This window comes from Vombatus ursinus, unplaced genomic scaffold, assembly GCF_900497805.2.
Source record: "Vombatus ursinus unplaced genomic scaffold, bare-nosed wombat genome assembly UNPS02014810.1, whole genome shotgun sequence".
Taxonomy (NCBI): domain Eukaryota; kingdom Metazoa; phylum Chordata; class Mammalia; order Diprotodontia; family Vombatidae; genus Vombatus; species Vombatus ursinus.
In genome coordinates, this window is record NW_020954588.1 from 43,225,775 (window position 1) to 43,245,631 (window position 19,857).

General features: G+C 40.6%; 1 protein-coding gene across 1 annotated transcript in view; it reads right to left on the bottom strand.

Moving 5' to 3' along the window:
* Positions 1-19,857, bottom strand: part of LEKR1 (leucine, glutamate and lysine rich 1) — a 161,485-nt gene that overhangs the window by 20,343 nt on the left and 121,285 nt on the right. Inside the window, exons 8-10 of the mRNA XM_027876148.1 lie at positions 11,289-11,366; positions 10,824-11,027; positions 3,884-3,977 (exon numbers count right to left, since the gene is read on the bottom strand). Of these exons, the coding sequence (XP_027731949.1) occupies positions 3,884-3,977; positions 10,824-11,027; positions 11,289-11,366 (376 nt within the window). The remainder of the gene's footprint in view (positions 1-3,883; positions 3,978-10,823; positions 11,028-11,288; positions 11,367-19,857) is intronic.

Here is a 19,857-nt window from a genome sequence, read left to right on the forward strand (position 1 = left end):
AGAATGACTCCAAAACATCTGCAGGCAAAGAGAATGACTCCAAAACACCTACAAGCAATGCTTCGGAGAAGAACACAGCTTGGAGATAAACACCAGATCAGCATTCCTGGAAGGGATGAAGCAAGAATTAAAAGAGTTGAAAATGTTTTTATAAATAGAATGAGAACACATGAGGAAAAAATTGGAAAGGAAATATCAGCTTGGCACAAGAAACACGAAGCCCACCCAAGTAACAAACTCCCTGAAAATCCGAATGGGCCATATAGAAGCCAATAACTGCATGAGACAATAAGAAATACTAAAACAAAATCAAAAGGCTGAAAAATAGAAGAAAATGCAAGGTTTATTTCAGGGTAAAAAAAACAGATCCAATAAAACAGATTGAGGAGAAAAAAATGAATAACCATTGGACTAGCTGATATCATGAGGGATTAGAATATAATATTCTAGGAGACAAAAGATATGGGTTTATAGCCAAGAATAACTTACCCAGCAAAACTGAGTATAATGATACAAGAAAAATGATGAATTTTTAATGAGAGGACTTCTAAGGATTCCTGATTAAAAGGCCAAAGCTGTAGAGAAACTCTGAAGTACAAACATAGGTATGAAGAGAAACATAAAAAGGGTTAGGCTTAGGATCACATGAATGAACAACGATAAAGGATTCACCAAGGATTAAGTATTCACATTAAAATATGGAGGACATATGTGTCGCTCCTCTGAACTCTACCCTTGTTAGGTTCCATAGAAGGAATTGTTACTTGAAAAATAAAAATAATAAACTATTTAAAAAAAATAAAGTCAAGGGGAGCCATGTGTAGAAAGAATTAGAATGGAAAACTTTTGTTCCAGAAATGTGCTATTGGGTCATTTTCTAAATGGTGAGAAAAAAATTAAATGCTGAAAGATAGAAGCTATAAGGCACAGTGACCCAAGAAACAGATGGCAATGCTATATTAATAGCCACTTCTCTTTCTTAGGAAAGATTTCAGAGCCCTTAAAGTCACATTTCCATGGATGACATTATCTCAGCTTTGTTCTAGTGGTCTAGGTTTTAGTCTGATGTTTCATCCTAGATGATGATCAATTAATCAAGAGCCATCACCCACAGTAAAGTTATTTGCCACTTTTAATCTAGAAAATTGGACTCATTTATAAAACTGCGCATCCCCTTTGACCCAGCAATATTACTTCTAGGGCTGTATTCCAAAGAGATCATAAAAATTGGAAAAGGACCCACATGTACAAAAATATTTATAGCAGTTCTTTTTGTGGTGGCCAAGGATTGGAAATTGAGGGAATGCCCATCAATTGGGGAATGGCTGAACAAGTTGCGGTACATGAATGTAATAGAATAATATTGTGCTATAAGAAATGATGAGTAGGAAGATTTCAGAAAGACTTATATGATCTGATTTTTGAATGAAGTGAGCAGAACCAGGAGAACATTGTGCATAGTAACGGCAACACTGTACAATGACCAGTTTTGATAGACCTAGTTCTTCTCTGCAATTCAAGAATCTAAGACAACTCCAAAAGACTCATGATAGAAAATGCTGTCCACATCCAGAGAAAGAACTGTGGAGTCTGAAGGCAGATCGAAGCAGACCATTTGCTCTTTTTTTTTGGTGTTGTTTCTTCTTTCTCATAGTTTCTCCTATTGGTTCTAACTCTTCTTTACAATATGACTAATATGAAAATATGTTTAATATGAATGTTTATGTAGAGCCTATATAAGATTGCACGCCATATTGGGGAGGGAAGAGGGGAGGAAGAGGGAGAAAATTTAAAACTCAAAATCTTATGGAAGTGAATGTTGAAAACTAAAAATAATTTTTAAAAATTGGGCTTGTTTAACTACCAATGTGCCTTCACAATGTAAATAAAACATTGGAAAGACTCTAAAGTTGATGGTAATGTTAGGAGAATTCAATTTTCTGTATATCTTTTGCTGTTGCCAATTTATGTAATCTCCCTCACTTAGCACACACATTCACACAATGCCTATATATGGATCATACTAGACCAAGTATGAAAGAGATGGTTCTATAAGCTTGAAGGCAAGGTGACAGACATTTCCAAAGTCATTTTTTAAAATCAAAAGCATCTGGAAATGCTCAGTTGAGCTACGATCAATAACTGGAAATATAGACAATCATACTTCTTCACCAAAACAGATAACCAAGTTCACTGTTAAACATTCTGATAATCATTATGCTATTACTAACTAAGAGTTAGAAAAACAGAGGAAAGGAATCTGAAGAATAGAAAAATGATGCTTCTTGGATGAATCACCTTCTTCCTTCTGGACAGAAGGAACATCCAGCCTTGGACTGTTGAAGATATGGGGAGGGGAAGGAGTGGAGGAGAGCTGTTCTAATTGGCGTGAGAGTAGTTATGATCCTAGGAAATAAGAGGAGGTATGGGGGCTACAGAAGAAGTCAGTAGGAAACCCTGTGCATGAACAAAATCATCATGACAAAATACTTCTTCTTCAGTTCAGTTCAGTTAAACAAGCATTTATTAGGCATTTTGCAATTTGAAGTTTAGGTAAGTCAGGGCCCCTGACTTCCAATTTCTCGTCTACGTAAGGGTGTAAAGTGACTATTTTGAATGAAGCATCATTCACCTTAACTTATCACTTCACTATAAATATAAAGAGTTTGAGCAATTGTTAATGTAGAGAAAATCTAATTTTGTCTATTGACAGTGGAGGAAAGAATAGGTGTTTGTATAGACTAACTTAATTAAGATGCTATATGCTGAGAACCATGACTCAAGAGTTACCTGGTGTAATTACTACAATTTGTTTACATAAGTAGAATTCACATCCTTGAAAACAATGTGTACATATATATTTCTGGGGTTTTTTTGTTTTTGTTTTTTTTTTTTTGGTTAGGCAGTGGGGTTAAATGACTTGCCCAGGGTCACACAGCGAGTAAGTGTTAAATGTCTGAGGCCAGATTTGAACTCAGGTCCTCTTGAATCCAGGGCCAGTCCTCTATCCACTGTGTCACCTAGCTGCTCCATACATATATATTTCTAATAAGAGTTTATTAGTGTTCTCCTTTCTTTATGTAAAGTTCAATGATAATGACATATATAGTTGGTACCAAATAGATTCTTGTAAACATGGTATGAGTGGAAGGATAATGAGGTGTTCAGCAAATATGTAAAATATAATAGGTAAAGTGAAATTGATAATGATGAATTACATACAAATTATTAGAAGGTAAAGAGTTATTGAAGTATTTTATAAATATGCTTTATATAACTAACATTTTCTGCATAAGAATCTGAAAGTTAATCTTTATCAACTTTTTACTGTACTAGAATAAATGCCTGACGTGCACCACTGAGATTTTTTCAAATACAAAGGATTTTTCAATTTATCATAAGCTTCTCTCAAAAGTATTATTTCAGCTGTCATTTTCTCTTTTCAGATTCTGAAATATTTTCAAATCCAAAGTATTCAAATGCTCTGTTCCCCCATTTTTAACATAAATTTCTTTCAGTTACAGGATATGGCCCATGTCTGAGTCAAATTTCCATTTTATGAGACTCAAATAAAATGGTTTTTATTTTATAATGAAAAACTATGTTTTTGCAGAGAACCACACAATATATTCACTTTATTGTGATTGAGAGGCTTTTCTGATCATAATGTTTTCCCATTACTTTTCCTAAAATTTTGGAAAAGATAAATATTGCAAGCATATTTGGACTAGTGATTTCAGGAAAGTTTCCAAAGAGTCAGTAGGCCCAATGCAATTTGGCAATGGATACAGCTTCCTGGCAAATAAACAGAACTCAGGAAAATAAACAAATCATGAGCTGCTGAGAAGAGTGTTATTATTATTGTTGTTATTATTATTATTACCTTTTCTCTCCAGTTATCATCGCTCAGCATCTTCTGTCTGAAGTTTTCCTGCAGCTGCTCAAGTCTATTCTGATGTGAAATCAGCATTAACTCCCTGAAAACCACAAATCCAACAAAGTACATATTTAACTTGAAACAATCCCAGATGACAGTTTCAAGCTTATATAATGACATTATTTTGAAATTTGTCTGCTCTTCAGCCTAACAATACTGCTATAATGCAGCCAGGTGCCATTTTAGCCAATGTAACAAAATTTACAAGTACTGTACACCAAAAACAATTGACTTTTTTCCATGCCTATTTTTGTTCATGGTTTGCCATACTGTATTGTCTCATAAAACAACAAAAATAATAGAGGGAAAACAAGTGGGAAAAAAATTTTGGTCTGAAACTCAGTGAAGTCATATATTGTTCAGAGCATTCATAGATGAACCTGAAAGGAAGGCAACAAGAATATGGAAACAGAAGAGATTTGACAAGGTTTCTATGATATTCTGTTTCCATAATCACTGGCAGTATTACCACCGCATTAGCCATCCCACGTCTCAGGCCTAAATACAGTCTTGTGGTATCAGGAAACAGAATGAAACACAAAGATGATGCTGGGTAAAGTAGCTGAACCAGAGCAAGCACAAGAACTCGTGGAGCAATTCTGGTCTCAAGGCCCCCCAGTGCTGAAAGCAGGGGCCTTCTTACTGGACTCCCTCATGATCATGCCACCACAGAACCTCAGCATCGGGAAACTCATCATTCTGTGGGATTGCACTAGTCTTGGTACTCACGCTGTGACTGGAGGAGACAGTCTCTGGACTGGAGGAGAACGCCTCCCAAAGCCTCCAGTTAAAGAGAGCTCCCAGACCGGCCATCCCTTCCTTTCTGTTGAGATGGACTCCATCAGGGTGTTCCTCCTCCAGTGCCCCACCTTTTCATCTTCCTTTTGTGTGTTGACTGCCCCTGTTAGATTATAAACTTCTGGAGGGCAGGGACTGTCTTTCTTTTTGTATTTGTATCCCCAGTGTTTACTTAGCACAATGCCCAGCACATAGTAGGCACTTGATATTTATATAACTATTTTTATATTGCCTTCATTTTCCAAATATCTCTGGCTTCTTGCTCTCCCCAAGTAGCCATTCCTTATAACAAAGAATAAAAGGGGTTGGGGGAGGTGGGGGAGCAGTTCAGCAAAACTAACCAATACATTAGAGAACGACAATATAAACATCGTTCCACACTGCAAAGCTCTCTCCCTTCTTTGAAGGAACGCAGGACTATGGATGTGTCCCTTCTCCCATGTCATTGTTGGAGACAAATTTGGCCATTATCATTTCACAACAGTTAAGCGTTCTTGAGACAGAGGTCTCTCAATCACTCCTAGGCTAGGGCCCGATGCTCCTGCTGAAGCTCTGACCTGCTGCGTTTCCCATCTGGGCTGGATCATTCCTCCCTGGACAGCTTTGGGATGCCCCATTGTTGGGGCTCACCAAATTGGTGTCAGACTTAGTGTGGGCACCTAATCAGCTAATTTAGCCAGATTGCTTCTCAGAACTCCTGAGCTCGAGCAATTCCCCAGCTTCAGCCCCCCCCAAAAGAGGGAATGACAAGCTCACCACAGTGATAGCAACATTGCTTCTATTGCTTCGTTGTTACTGTTTCCAAGGGCATGATTGTATTTATTGGGCATATTGTTCTACTGGTTCTGTTTGCTTCCTTTGCATTATTTAATTTAAATCTTCCTATCCTTCTATGAGTTTTTCGTTGTCATTATTTCTTACAGTGCAGCTAATATTCTACTATACTTGTGCACCATAATTAATTCAAAGTTCACCTTTTTAACCCCATAATCCCTGTAGAATTCAAGGTGACCCCAAAGGCCATATCTATGGTGGGCACAAGTGGACAATGACAGTTTTTCAATGATGACTATGCCAAGCAATGTTTTCTCTCCTCTCACTCTCTTCTTAAACCCGGACAATCTGGCTTCCAACTTGATCATTCCACTGAAATTGCTCTTTCCAAAGTTACCAAAGATCTTTTAGCTGCCAAATCCAATGTGCTAACTGTGCAACGGAAAAGGGAGGTACAGGAAAGAGGAGCCCTGCATGCCACCCGCCTTGCCACAAGCAGGAGCAAAGCAGAGGCTGCTCCTAAATGGAAAGATCCCGCTTTGTGCTTCCAATAGCCATGGTGCTCATCGGACTCTGCCCCTCAGCTGTAGAAAAGAGGGACAGGCTCCCCAAGGTGAAGAGAAACTGGCCTTTTGCTCCAGTCCCTTCTAGAATACTGTTATTTAAAAACAGTAATGGCTGTCATTGATATAGTCCCATAAGACCAAAGTATGTCATTTCATTTGATCCTCACACCAATAACTCTGTGAGGGAGCTGCTACTGTTATCCTCATTTTACAGATAAGGAAACTTGAGGCAGAGAGTGAGAGGGTAAGCGACTTGTAGTATTTGATGCAGGATTATAAACTCATATCTTTCTGATCACCGACTTCTATCACTCCCCTTACAATGCTGCCTAGCTCTCTGTTCTAGCTGCCAATATTCTAATTTCTTATTCCATCTGAAAATAACCTTACTTCTAGTCTGGCCATGGAAAAGGCAGATTGCTGGAAGGAAAGGTTTCCAGGGTTAGGTCAGATTCTGGGAGAAGAGGTTCTGAGTATGGGAGAAAGGAGAGGAGAAAACAATCCATTTACAGTTTCCATTAGGTTGCATCTTTACAGACACATTCTGGTGGAGAAAAAAGGTCATGCCGCCAAATTCAAATGAAAGAGATGAACAAGAGAAAAACTACCTCTCCCTCCAGACTAAAAAGGTTTCTCAATAAGGAACAAAGTGATCTTTTGAGTAAGCACTTGGAGCATATGATATTGAAAGATTCCCAGTTTCTGAGGCATCAGAATATTGTGTACACCCAAGTACACAAAATGTGGGTAGGGCTGAACTTCTGAAACTCCATACCCCCTAATCCATCAAATTAAGTCAGGTCAAGAAGTACTGATAAGCACCTGGCATGTAAGAGGCAGGCCCTGAGCCTGTGCTTGGGATACAAAGGAAGATAAAAAAAAGTCCCTGCCCTCAAGAAGGCCACTGTCTAACAGGGAGATGAGATTCAACAACTCTGTACAATCTAGACACAAGATAAATTGGACGTGATCTCAGGAGGACCATGGATGGGATCTTAAAGGTCATCCAGTTCAATCCCTGTATTTTATAGATGAGGAAACTGAGAACAAGAGAGGGGATGGAATGTGCTCAAAGTCACTCAGATGAGCCATCTACCTCCAATCCCAGCATACCACATTACTGGGCCATACTGCAAAACTTCCCTTATCCTTTAATCTTATATACAATCTAGCTACTATTTAAAACTGTCCCTTTGTGACCTTGGAGAGGGCCTGATGAGGGCCAAACCCCATAAATCCTGGGTGCTGATGATCAGTTCTCTCTTTTAAGTCAGATGTTGGCTTTGGGATCCCTTTGGGACTGACCCGAGTAGCTGGGGTGATTCTGAAAGTGCGATATAGTTCTAGGCCACAACAGGTAACCACTACATGTCATATATGGCATGCATGCCTCTTTCTTTTGTCTCATGAAAAAAAGACTTTTCATCAGATTCAAATGATGATGTCTCTTCCTATTCAGTAACCTGCAGGAAATCCAAAGGGACAGAATCTGTGTATCCCTGGCACCCAGAAACTCTAATGACAGCACTCCTCTTTGATCACATCCTTTGGAAGAATACCCCCAAATCACTTGGGTGTTTCAAATGGCTTTTTGGGCCATGCTGTATGTTTTTCTGAGAACAGAGGAGCTAGGAATATAACTCTAGTCTTGGTCTCTCCTCAAATCTCCCCCACCAAAAGTGGTTGGTGGTACAGTGGTTAGAGCATTGAGCCAGGAGTTACGAAGACCAAATCTAGCCTCAAACACTTCCTAGCCATGTGATCCTGGGCAAGTCACTTAATTTCCGTCTGCCTCAGTTTCCCCAACTATAACTTGAGGGTCATAATAGTGCCTACCCCCCAGGATCGTTGTGAGGATCAAATAAGATAATTATAAAGGGCTTGGCAGATTGCCTGACATGTAGTAGGTGTTTAATAAATGTTCTCTTCCCCTTCCCTTTATTCCTTCCACCACAACAAGTTAAGACTCCATTCTCTGTCCTCCCCACAGACTGCCTTTTAGATGTCATAAGTAAACATTTTAGAATTGGCAAGATTGGGAAAACATGAATTACAGACATGGAGTTAGGAAAATGCCTCTAGCTTCATTGATCACCAACCTTGCATCATTTGTTACATTCTAAGATGTAGGAGAGGCTCATTCAGTCCCACCCAAGATGTTTACCCTGGGGGATGGATGGGTTACCATGATGGTATCCACTGCCCACCCAGGCAGCCAGATGGTGCAGTGAATAAAGTGTTGGGCTTGGAGTCAGGAAGACCTGAATTCAAATGTAGCCTCAGATACTTCCTAGCTGTGTGATCCTGGGTAAGTCACTTAACCTTTGCCTGCCTCAGTTTTCTCAACTGTAAAAGTGGGCATAATAGCACCCCCCTCCCAGGGTTGCTGTGAAGATCAAGGAGACACAATTTTGTAAAGCTCTCAGCACAGTGCCTAGCACATAGTAGGTGCTCAACAGATGCTTATTGCCTCTCTTTCTCCCCTCCCCTGCTTCTCTTGGTGAGTCTGCCCAATCTCCAGGAGAGGCTGCTAGGCTACGTTAAAGAGGCTTAGGCTCAGTTGGTGATAACTCTATCTTCCTTCTTTCCCAAATATTTGTGTAACCTGAGTCCTAAAGACCATTGGAATGGGACTTTCCTCCTGCTAGACATCAATGCTCCACATCTGGGTGAAAGGTGGGGCAGAGTTGGCAAGAGCAAGAGAGAAGAGAACTCTGCTCCCTTCAGACTCTCTTTAAGTCCTTTCTGGCCCTTCTGACTTCTAGCTTCAAGGGAGAAGATGGAAGAGGCCAACCCCATTTCAGGTTGCTAGTGGGAGAATAAGACTCTGGGAAGAAGCTGACATGGCAGGAGCTAGCAGGCTCTATCACATCCCTATGCCTAGTTTGCTACATTTGAGATTTCAGGGAATTTCCCCTGGGGTGAGAACTTGAACTCTCTCAGTTGAGTTATCTGGCTCCCAATGGGAAAGCTCCTTCACTCTGTGTTGTCTGATACATATGCCTTCTCTGATTTCTGTTTGCTATGATTTGGATAAATGGGTTTCTTAGTTACCAACTATATACTTGTATTATGGAACAGATATTTGGTGGTAAAGGGGTCAAGCCTAAGATATAGAACTTGGTGTCCTCATTCCCCTCAATACTGAAACAGTGGTCGAAAGTTAGCTTGAACCTGAAACTCACATCCCCTAGAGTTTAGGGCCTAGACTAATATTTAAGGGAGCAAATAGATATAATTCTAACCCTGTATCCTCTCAAAAGAGAGCAGAGTGGTCAAACTTTTGTCCCCAAGTGCCTGCTTCCCTTACTAGCAAGAATTTTAATTCCTTTAGTCCCCTTTGTAAAAGGGTGGGGGCGAAGAGAAATGTCTAGAGAAATCTATTCTGCCTCTCTTTGAGCCAAGCGATGACATCCCATGCCACATGTTGTGGGACAATTCTTTCTACATTCCCATTTACTCACATACTTCTCTCCTCCCCTCACAAATACTTCTTTCTGCCAGATCTAGGGAGAAAAAATGCCCATGTTTTCTCCTCTATTGTGTCCACTTCTTTGATGTGTAGGAACTTCAGGAATGACTCAGAAAAGTTGCTCACAGAAGCAGGAAGGAGAGTCATGACTGACACTGTTGACTGAAGGTAAAAAGAAAAAGTACCTAAAGAGTTAGCCTGACATCTTGCTGCTAATTGTCTCTCTATGGTACTTTCCCTACAGTACTTTACATCCTATCAAGTGAGCCTTATCACCAAGCTCATTAGATTTGTGTCTAAAATAAGAACAAATGGGTTGAACGAGGACTTCAAAGGTCCTCCAATGAGAAAAATATGGGTGCTTTAATGCAAGCATGTTTTATATATATTTTTACTACTCTTGGGGACTTTCCTTACTTACCTCCTTCGAGATCCTGGGTCATCTCTTCTCCCTCCATACTACTTTACTTAGTGATCTCATCGACTCCCATGGATTTAATTACCATCTCTAGGTTGATGACTGTCAAATCAACCTTTCCTTTTCCAATCTCTCTGCTGACCTCTAGTTGCACATCTCCAATTGCTCCTCAGACATCTCAATCTGGATGTCCAGTGGACATCTTAAACTCATTATTTCCAAAACCGAACTGGTTATTTTCCCTCCTACCAAACCTCCCCCACCCCGTGTCTCCTACCTTCTGTTGAAGGTATTACCATCATCCCAGTCCCTCAGGCTCCCAACCTAGGAGTCATCCTTGACAACTCATTCTTTCTCATATCCCAGGCTGTTGCCAAGCCCTCTTGATTTCACACCTCTACCCACCTCCCCACCCCCACCCCAACATCTCTGGCCAATTCCACCTCTGTATCATCTCTTGTTGATTTCACCTCTGCAACATCTCTGGTCAATTTCACCTCTGCATCATATCTTGTTAATTTCACCTCTGCAACATCTCTGGTCAATTTCACCTCTGCATCATCTCTTGTTAATTTCTGTCTTTTGTCTCTTTTTGTATGTCTAAAGCTTTGCACAATGCCTGGCATATAGTAGGATTTAATAAATGCAGTCCCTGCTCCTCTATTCACTAATTGAGTGGCCGTGGGCTAGTCATTTATCTTCTCTGGGCCTCAGGTTTACTCACCCCTACAATGAGCACACACCAGAGGGCCTCTGGAGGCCCTCCTAGGGTTAAAACTATCATCCTGTGATGTGCCACCCCCAAATGGAAAACTTAACCATGAAAGCTTATGAAAAGTCCTGTTTGCTTATCTTTACCTTTCATTTTTCATTGTTACAGCCTCTTCGTTTGCCTGATTCAGAAGAATTTTTGTTGTTTCCAGTTCATTCTCTGAGAGGCTGACTCTTCTCTTCAAGTTTTCTTCTAGCCTTTCTTTTCCAGCCACTTCTTCCTGTAAATGTTTGCACATTTGTTGACAAGCCAGCAAAGAGTCTTCCTTCTCTTTTAGCTCTCTAGCATGTCTAAAAAAGAATAGAAATATAGCCACCAACGTGCCTGGCTGCCACTCTCTGTTTCTGCTAAAGCTTTGCGGTAACAACGAGGCGGGCGCCATAGTGGGGAACAGTCACACACAAATGCCAGGGGAGCCATTAGGAGCTGGGCCATGGCCAGTCACATGGAGCACACACACAGTGCCACAACAAAGCAAGACACAGTGAAACACAGGGCACCAAATCCACTTATTACTACACTGTAAGTTAAGGAAGTATCAGGATGTGTACCGTGTTTCAGAAATTTTGCTTTCAAACTTCAGTTTTCTACATTTTCTCTGATACTCATCAGCTTCATCTGATTTAACCCTAAGGAAAATAACAAAGATTAAAAAAAAAGTCCATTAAAATACATTTCATCCAAGAAATCAAAAGTTCCATATTTGTTTTATCTTATTATTTGATAGCATTATGAAAAACAAGCCTTTTTTCTTAGTGTGATTATTTATAAATATAGACATTTCCCACTATCTTGAAAGATAATTAAGGTTTTATAATAATACCAAAAAGTTGAGCCTACAAAGAGATATAATTTTTAGTTAGGTATATCAATCAATAAATTCAGTGTCAATAATTATAGTTCAGAGACTTCTTTGTAATTATTAAATAATTCTGATGACCTACAAGGATCACCTACATTTCAACAAATCTAAAATACAGACAGCTCTGACCTTTTTCCTTCCCTCCCATTTTTTTCCTTTCTTAAAAATGTACTTCGTGCTCTTAGATACCACTTGGCCTCTGGAAACTCTAGTGAGGTCTTTCCATTCAGATCATGGCACAAGAGGCCATTTTATGGAGCTTCGGTGAACTTTCTTATGTAGGTTTTTCTTAGTTTGTTATAGTCACATAACTGTGTCATTAATATTAAAAAGCAGACAAACAATAGTGTCAGGTTTAAGCCATCTAAATGGATTGTTTATTCATTAAACCACCACCACCAGTAAAACAAACAAACAAAGAAGCCCTGCCCTGCAGGAGGAGGCAGCCCAGTAAGCTCACTGATAGGCCACTGTTAGGCCAGGCATTCCGTTCTTTTGCTCCTTGGATGTGATTCTTGTCACCAAAATGAATTGTTCATGTGTGAGGAGAAGGAGCTGGCAGTTGTACAAATAACATTCTCATGCACCAGCAGTGCACACTGTAGATTGTAAAGGGCTGATGAGGACCTTGAAGATATCTCTTGAGGAATCACATGAATGTCTAGGGTGAGCCCTGTGTGCAGAACACTATGCTATCGGGAAGAGAATGCCTGGCAGTACTGCTGTCCTTCCTCCATAAAAGCTCAATTCCAATATCTCACTGGGGCACCCAATTGGGAGCCAGCAGGGCCCCCGTTGTGGGAGGCCTCCCCAAGCTAGAAAGACTTAGTAATAAACTGTGTGTCTGTCAGCTGGGAGGCTTAACCTGGGTTAGCTCAGAGCCTTTCATCAGCAGGTGGGTCATAAGGTAATTATTACTATTGTTGTCGCTGTTGTTCTACAAAGGCAACTCATGAAGACTGTCTCCTAAACCCCAGAGGGATTGAGATCTGCCATATGTACAGGGAGACCCTGCAACAAGGATTCTGAAGCTTGGGTGTTTGCAATGCAATCATCTCTTTAAGAAAAAAAAGATTTAGTCCAAAAAGCCTAATTTTGTAAATACCACACAGCTGACAATTTCTGTTTGAAATCTGAAAAAAAAATTGCAAATAGCTACCCATGGTGTCTTTGACTTGTTACATTTGCTGGATTATTCAACAAATCAAACCCAGAGACAGACACACAAATACATAAATTTCAAGATCTGGGAAAGAGACAGGAAGTAGTAGCTATATCATATTTCTTCTCATAATTTCCCACTTTTTAAGCTGGTATTTTACTGGTTATATGGATGCATTAAATCTGGCTGCAGCTTTCTTTGAATATTTTTCTTTTTACTTTCAGCAGAGACAATTATTCATGTGTCTTCAATTGCTGTGACCAAACCATCAGAATGGCTCCTGCTGCTCTTTGCAAGGGAAGCAATGTGGAGGAAAGACATGGAATAATTCCTTCTGAAAATCTAGAAAGTGTGAACAGAAATAGGTATGTGAGAGAGAAGCAGGAGTGAACGGAATAGTTGAGATATATTTCGAAAATAAAATAAAAATATTTGGGAGGAAATGCAGTTGAAAAAGGCAAGGCCAGTTACTAGCCATCTTAGCTTAAGCCTCCTCAACATATTCTAGGAACTTCTGGAGACAGCCACCACAGTAAAGCTGGGGTTCTGGGGGCAGAAGTGCTGGGGGCAGCTCAGGACCACCCTCTGGCTCTTGTTAGATAATACAGCAAGTAAGAGCAATGCGCTTTTGAGGTGAGGAATAACCACAGTTATGTTGCCTGCTGGTACTCTGGCTTTTGCAAAATTCCAGCATCTTCTAAACAGCCAAATAAAATTTGAAAGTCAATGATGAGGCATGTGTCCAATTTATAAAAAGGGGTAACCAAACCTACTGTTTAGAAATTGAGAAGGTGAGGCATGGCTGTGTCCCAAGAGAGCCCAATCTGCTGCTTGGAAGTCTCAATTTCATCTTCACTCCTTCTGCCTGGGGCCTGCTGAGCTGTGCTGAGCTGAGCTGAGCTCACACCAAGAGTTTCCATCCTAGCATTGCTCTCCCTGGTGCTTTCACTAACCTGGGATTTCATCTCACACACACTGGCTCATTGATATTCTCTTTCCTAGAATGAAGCTAGGCTTGATAACCTCTCAAAAACTTGTTGGCTATAAAATTTCGTGAAATATATTCATGGAGGGGCAGCTAGGTGGCACATAACACTTACTAGCTGTGTGACTCTGGGCAAGTCATTTAACCCTAACTGTCTCGACAAAAAAAGAAAGAAAGAAAGAAAGAAGGAAGGAAGGAAGGAAGGAAGGAAGGAAGGAAGGAAGGAAGGAAGGAAGGAAGGAAGGAAGGAAGGAAGGAAGGAAGGAAAGAGAAAGAAAGAAAGAAAGAAAGAAAGAAAGAAAGAAAGAAAGAAAGAAAAGAAATATATTCATGGAATGTTTTCCAAGGTGTTTTTAAGTGTTCAAAAGCAAAGACTTCCATTTTACTTGAAGCAGACCCATGATTATAAAAAGGAAATGTTAATTTTATTTAGATAATTTCCCAAGCAATTCAACCCAAGGATCATTCACTAAATGCCTGCCTGCCTGCCTGCCCTGGGCAAAGCTCTGACCTAAGGGCATAATGCTGATATACCTGTTTACCACTAAGTATGACATGACATATGATTGAATATAATGGGGGCAAAGGGGACTGTGCTGGTCCCAGTGCTGTAAATCATTTTTATCAATGACTTGGATGATAAAGGCCTACTTGCTGATTGGACTTGCAGGCAAGACAAAGCTGGGAGAGCAGGCAAACACTGGGTGATAAGAGAAGGGATCCAAAAAAAGATTGTGACTGGCAATGAAGAGAACAGAACCCAGAAAATAATTTATACAGTAACAACTTGGTCAATCAAATCAAAACATGACAGAGGTGTCAGTTACAGGGTGCAGAGGGGGATTGACGCTTTTTGGATATGGCCAATGTAGGGATTCTTTTTGCCTGACTATGCATATTTGTCATAAGGATTTTGTTTTACTTTTCTCTCATTTGGAGGGGAGACGTGGAGTTTAAAGGGGTTGCCAAAGAAGAAAAGGAAGGAAGGAAGGAGTTAAGAAGATAAAGAAAAGAAAGGAAAGAGGATCATTAAAGCTTTTTTTATGCAATGAAGAGAACAGAAAGAAGGTCAGACCAGCAGGACATATTTTAAAATTAAATGTTAAATTGTTACATACTTAAAAAGAGAAGCTGTATGAGATTTGTAATTTCATGTGCAACACTGTTGTTTCTCTTTTACTGCATATTCATTCTAGTGTTTGTTAACGTCAGAATAAAAAAAAAATTAAGATCACGACCATCTAGACCATTGGCCCAAATCTACTGAAGTGAAAGTTAATGGAGATCAATGTGGTCTCACACTTGGGTTCAAAGAATCCCTGTGACACACTCAAGAGAAGACAGGCGTGGTTAGAGAGCCGTTTGAGAACCAGGGGCGTTTTCTCAATCTGAGCCAACCAGGCGATGCAGCAGGCCCGAAGTTCAAGTGATTATCTCCAGGATCAAATATAAAATCCTTGATTGGGGCTCTGCAAACTGAAGCTGCCTGGCCTCTTGTCATGTATGCCAGGTAAAGTCAGACTCCTTTATAAAGTATCAGTTGGACTTTTCCAATGCCTATTTTATTTAGATAATGTCTCAAGCAGTTCAACCCAAGGATCATTCACTAAGTGCCTGCTTGCCCTGAGCAAGGCTCTGGCCTAAAGGCATAATGCTGATATACCTGTTTACCGGTGAGTATGACACGCCATATGATTGAATGTGATGCAGGCCCCAGGCAGAAGGAATGAAGAGGAAATTGCGACTTCCAAGCAGCAGCAAAGGGGACTCTGCTGGTCCCTGCTCCGTAAACCATGGTCTATTCCAATCTTAAAATTTCACAGTTCTTTTGTTCGGTTTGAACTTGGCAAAGTGCCATATGAAATTTGAGAAGAAAGAGATTTGTTTCACCTAGAAGGGTTGGGAAGGTCTCATGGGACAGGTGACATCTGATTTGGTCCTTAAACAAAGGAGGATGAGGTAAAAGAAGTTATTTCAAGACTTAAGAATGAGGTGAAGAATGAAGGCATAGGAATGGGATGGGGGAGAGCAGGAAAGGAGTGGGTCCATTTGGCTTAGAACATAGAACACTGCATACAAAAGGCAGCAGCAGGAGACAATTCTTTATATGTAGGTTGAAGCAATACTGTGGGGGGGCTTGAATGCCAAGATCAGTAATTAACATGTTATTTGCTAGCTAATGGGAAGACAGGGAATAGAGGAGTGACTTGCTCATTAGGTAGAAGTATGGTGGGTGACTTGGAGAAGGGCAGGTCCAGAAGCAGGAAGCACAATCATGAGGCTCTTAGAACAGTCTACGTGAGTCCAGAAGGGGGCCTGGACTGAATGTCTTCATGGGCTGGATGCAAGAGATAGTTCAAACGAAGAACCAATATGTCTTGAAAACAGATTGGATGTGCGGGATGAAGGAGCCAAAGGCAACTTCAAGGTTATTCACAACTACGAATATGGTGGGCATAGATAGAACACTTATGGCGACAGACTGAGGGGAAAGATGATGAGATCAGCTTGATACCTGTTGGGGCTGAGGTTATGGTGGGCCATCTGGATAGAAGACACAGTCAACAAGAAAGGGCTTTGGGGAGCTGGTGGAACAGAAGTGTCAATATAGGTTAAGGGGTATCCCCACACAGGGGATAACTGAAGTCAAGTGGGTTCCTGAAACATCCAAGGAAGACTAGGCAGATAAGCAAGAGGGCTTGGAGAACACTGGAGAACACTTGGAGAAGCTGGCATTAATTACACCTGTGAAACAGGGTCATATTTAATATTTCTATCATACTCCTCCACAACACAGTAATCAAATCAATACTGTAACTGCTTCTGGAAGAGTGTGTCAATTGGCTACTCTACAGACCGAGTCACAATTTGATTCTCCAGATCAAAGCTCCCCTAAATGTGTGGTTTCACCTTAAGGAACTGCAAAAGGCTGCACTTTGGCACTTGCCTTTCTAGCATTTAGCACAATGCATGACACAGAAAACCCTTCATAATTGCTTTCTCAATCATTCATTCACCCACCCATCCATCCATTCATCTATCCATCCATTCTAGTTTGATGTTCCTAAATCATCACTTGGATAAATTTAAATGACTAAATCCCCAACTTCACTTTTTTGATTACGTTTTCTGAAAACTATGGATGCTAACTTTTCAGAAACAATCAGGTCAACCACAGGAAAACACAGTAAAATCTTAACTATTAATTAATAATTTGTGGTGATTTAGACTGAGCACTGAAATTTATCCTTGCTCTAACTAGGAAAAAAGGCTTGGCTATGCAAATTAATAAGTGAATCAGATAAGAGAACAAATTGTGATCACCTTAGAAACACCCATTTGTAAACAGTTGACAAGCTAATTACAAATCATTGGCAATCAGTTCTTTAGAGCTGCCCTTGCCAACATCTGATACTTTGTTAAGTTACTACATACAGTATATTGAAAAGAACAAAACTACATTTTCTTAATAATCTTTTCCAGTTTGAATTTAATAAAGTCAGTCTTGGCCTACTACTCAATTAATCCCAATCAGTGGGGCATTTCAGCATAAACTCGAGGCAATGTAATATCAAATAATCATATCTCAGTAGTATTGTGAGAATTCTTAACAGCAGAATATGCTTCCAGAGAGCACACTGAAATCTCTCTTTTAAAATGATTTTCCTGGGAACTTTGGTAAAAAACAAAATGGGTAGGTATGCAGTTAACAAGCTATTTATTTGGACCCACTTTGATACTGTGACTACATTGAAACCCATCACCTTGACACAGAAAAGGCATCCTGCAGGACCACCAAGTACCACTAACCAGTGTGAATGCTCAGCAGCACCAGAGACATCAGCTCAGAGACAGAAAGGTCAGTAGAGGCCATCATGTTCAACCCCTTCTCTTTACAAATGAGGAAACTGAGCCACAGAGAAGGTTAAGTGACTTTCCCAGGATCAAGGACCTGGTAAGTACCTGAGGCAGGATTGGAATCCAGGTCTTGCAGACTCCAAGGCCAGCATCCTCACCACACAGCCTCTTAACATCTTAGTGGCTACCAGTGCACCTGGCTTTTCTTGCTCAAGATTCCTGTCCCTTCGTGTTTGGTTAGCCACATGGAGGAGGGATAAGGACTGAATTTATGATTTCATCGGCATAGGAAATTCCCAAGTGAAGAAATTCCATCTAGGAATGAAGGTCAGTGTCTTTTCAGGTAGTCTCAGAGAATTATGTAGAGCAGTGAGAGGTTAAGTGACCTGCCCAGCATCACACAGCCAGTAAGTATAAGAGGCAGGATAAGTTCAAGACCCAGATCTTTCAACCACTTTCTTTCCACTACCAAGCAGGACAGCTGCACGGAGTTATGCTCCACCGTTACCACCAAAAAGGGAAGAACGAAAGAAAAGGCAAAGTCTAAAAATGTGAGGAACCTGCTGCCATCTATCTTCCAACTTCTGAAAGTCCAATGAAAACTTTGGATTTCTCCAAAATCGTCAACTAAAAAGAGTAAAAGAAATTGCTATGTTGTTGACTGTGAAAGGTCAGAGAAATCAGGCACATAGCCACCACATGTGACAAGCCTCCATTGGCCACAGAAGAGTTTTAGGACACAACCAGGTCATCACTGGCTCCAAAGGCTAAGCCTGCTGGACCAAAATAAGTGACCCAGGAGGGAAGGGCATTACTCAACCTGGAGTTACCCAGCCAGGCCAAAGGCAGACACACAGAACTCTCCACTTTTGAGTAACCTGCTCCTTGTAACATCTGAGGGACCAGCCAGCCTCAATAAGCAACCAAGGCGCTGCTAGACTGGGTCAGCTTGGCTTCCACAGCTCAGTGGTGTCTCGTTACTAAGGGATCCATTCTATATCCATTGGGTTCATATGTCTATGTATTTTAAGAGAAATTATTTTGCTAAAAATAATCTAACTATACTTAGATATTTCTATAATTTGCCTTGAATTATTAAGTAATTTATTAGATGTAGCCTTCTTTTAGGTAACAATCTTATTTTCTTTACCAAAACAAATGTTTTGTTGCTAAGCATTCTAAATATTTGTAATTTGTTATGGTCCTTCTCTCTGAATACAGGAACTGAAAATTACAGCTACCAAATATACCATAAAATAAACCTTGTTCCTTGTCAAAGACTCTATAGAGATCCTTGTCTCGTAGCAAAAAATTATGAATGTGCCTTCAGCACATTGAAAACTAGTTAAGACTGCCAAAATAAACCTAAAGTTTATAGAGAGTTGTAGGAGGCTTGTGCAGGGGGCAGGGTTTTTTCTCCCTATATTATTTTGTTTTAGAAGATTTATATGTTTCTTACCAAAACAGAGCAGCAAACTTCTAAGGTGGAGCACAAGACTCGGCAGTCAGTAGATCTAAGCTCGAATACCGACTCTAACACTCCCTAGCTGTGTGACCCTGGGCAAGTCTTTAACCTCCCTGTGCCTCAATTTTCTCATCTGTAAAATGGGAATAATATTTGCACCTACCTCCCAAGGTTATCATAAGGATCAAATGAATTAACATGTAAAGCATTTTGCTAACTTTAAAGTACCAAATAAATGCTATTATTATTATGAAGACTCTTTGCATTTAGAAGTGATTTTAAGAAACAGTTTAACCACGTGACCAGTTCTCTAAGGACAGACCAGAGATAGAGCAGGATAGGTATCGTAGGATACAGACTATCTCACTAAGGAATTATCCTTGAGCAACTGGTTCAAAAATTCTGCAACAGGAAGGAAAGTTCGAGCCCCAACTCTGACGTGTCCTGGTTTGTGTGACCCTAGACAAGTCACTTCCCTTTCCAGGGCCCCTGGCTTGTCTCTGAGCTGAGTGTGGAACTGTTGGGGACCTGCAGAGGCAGAAAGGCTTTCTTCACCATGAGATTCCTAGAAGCAATGAAATGACAGGATTGGTCTCCCCAAAATGTGGCAACTCCATTTCACATGTTTACAAGAGGTCCTGTGATCCCTCATTTGGATGGGGAAAGTTGCCCTTCCTCCTTTGTCTGCAGTCAGTTCCACTAGGGCAGCTGGAATCCTTCCCAAAGCTGCCAGCATGCCGTGCCTGGGAGCACACGTGGTCTGGCTGGCCATCCTCTGGTGGCACATT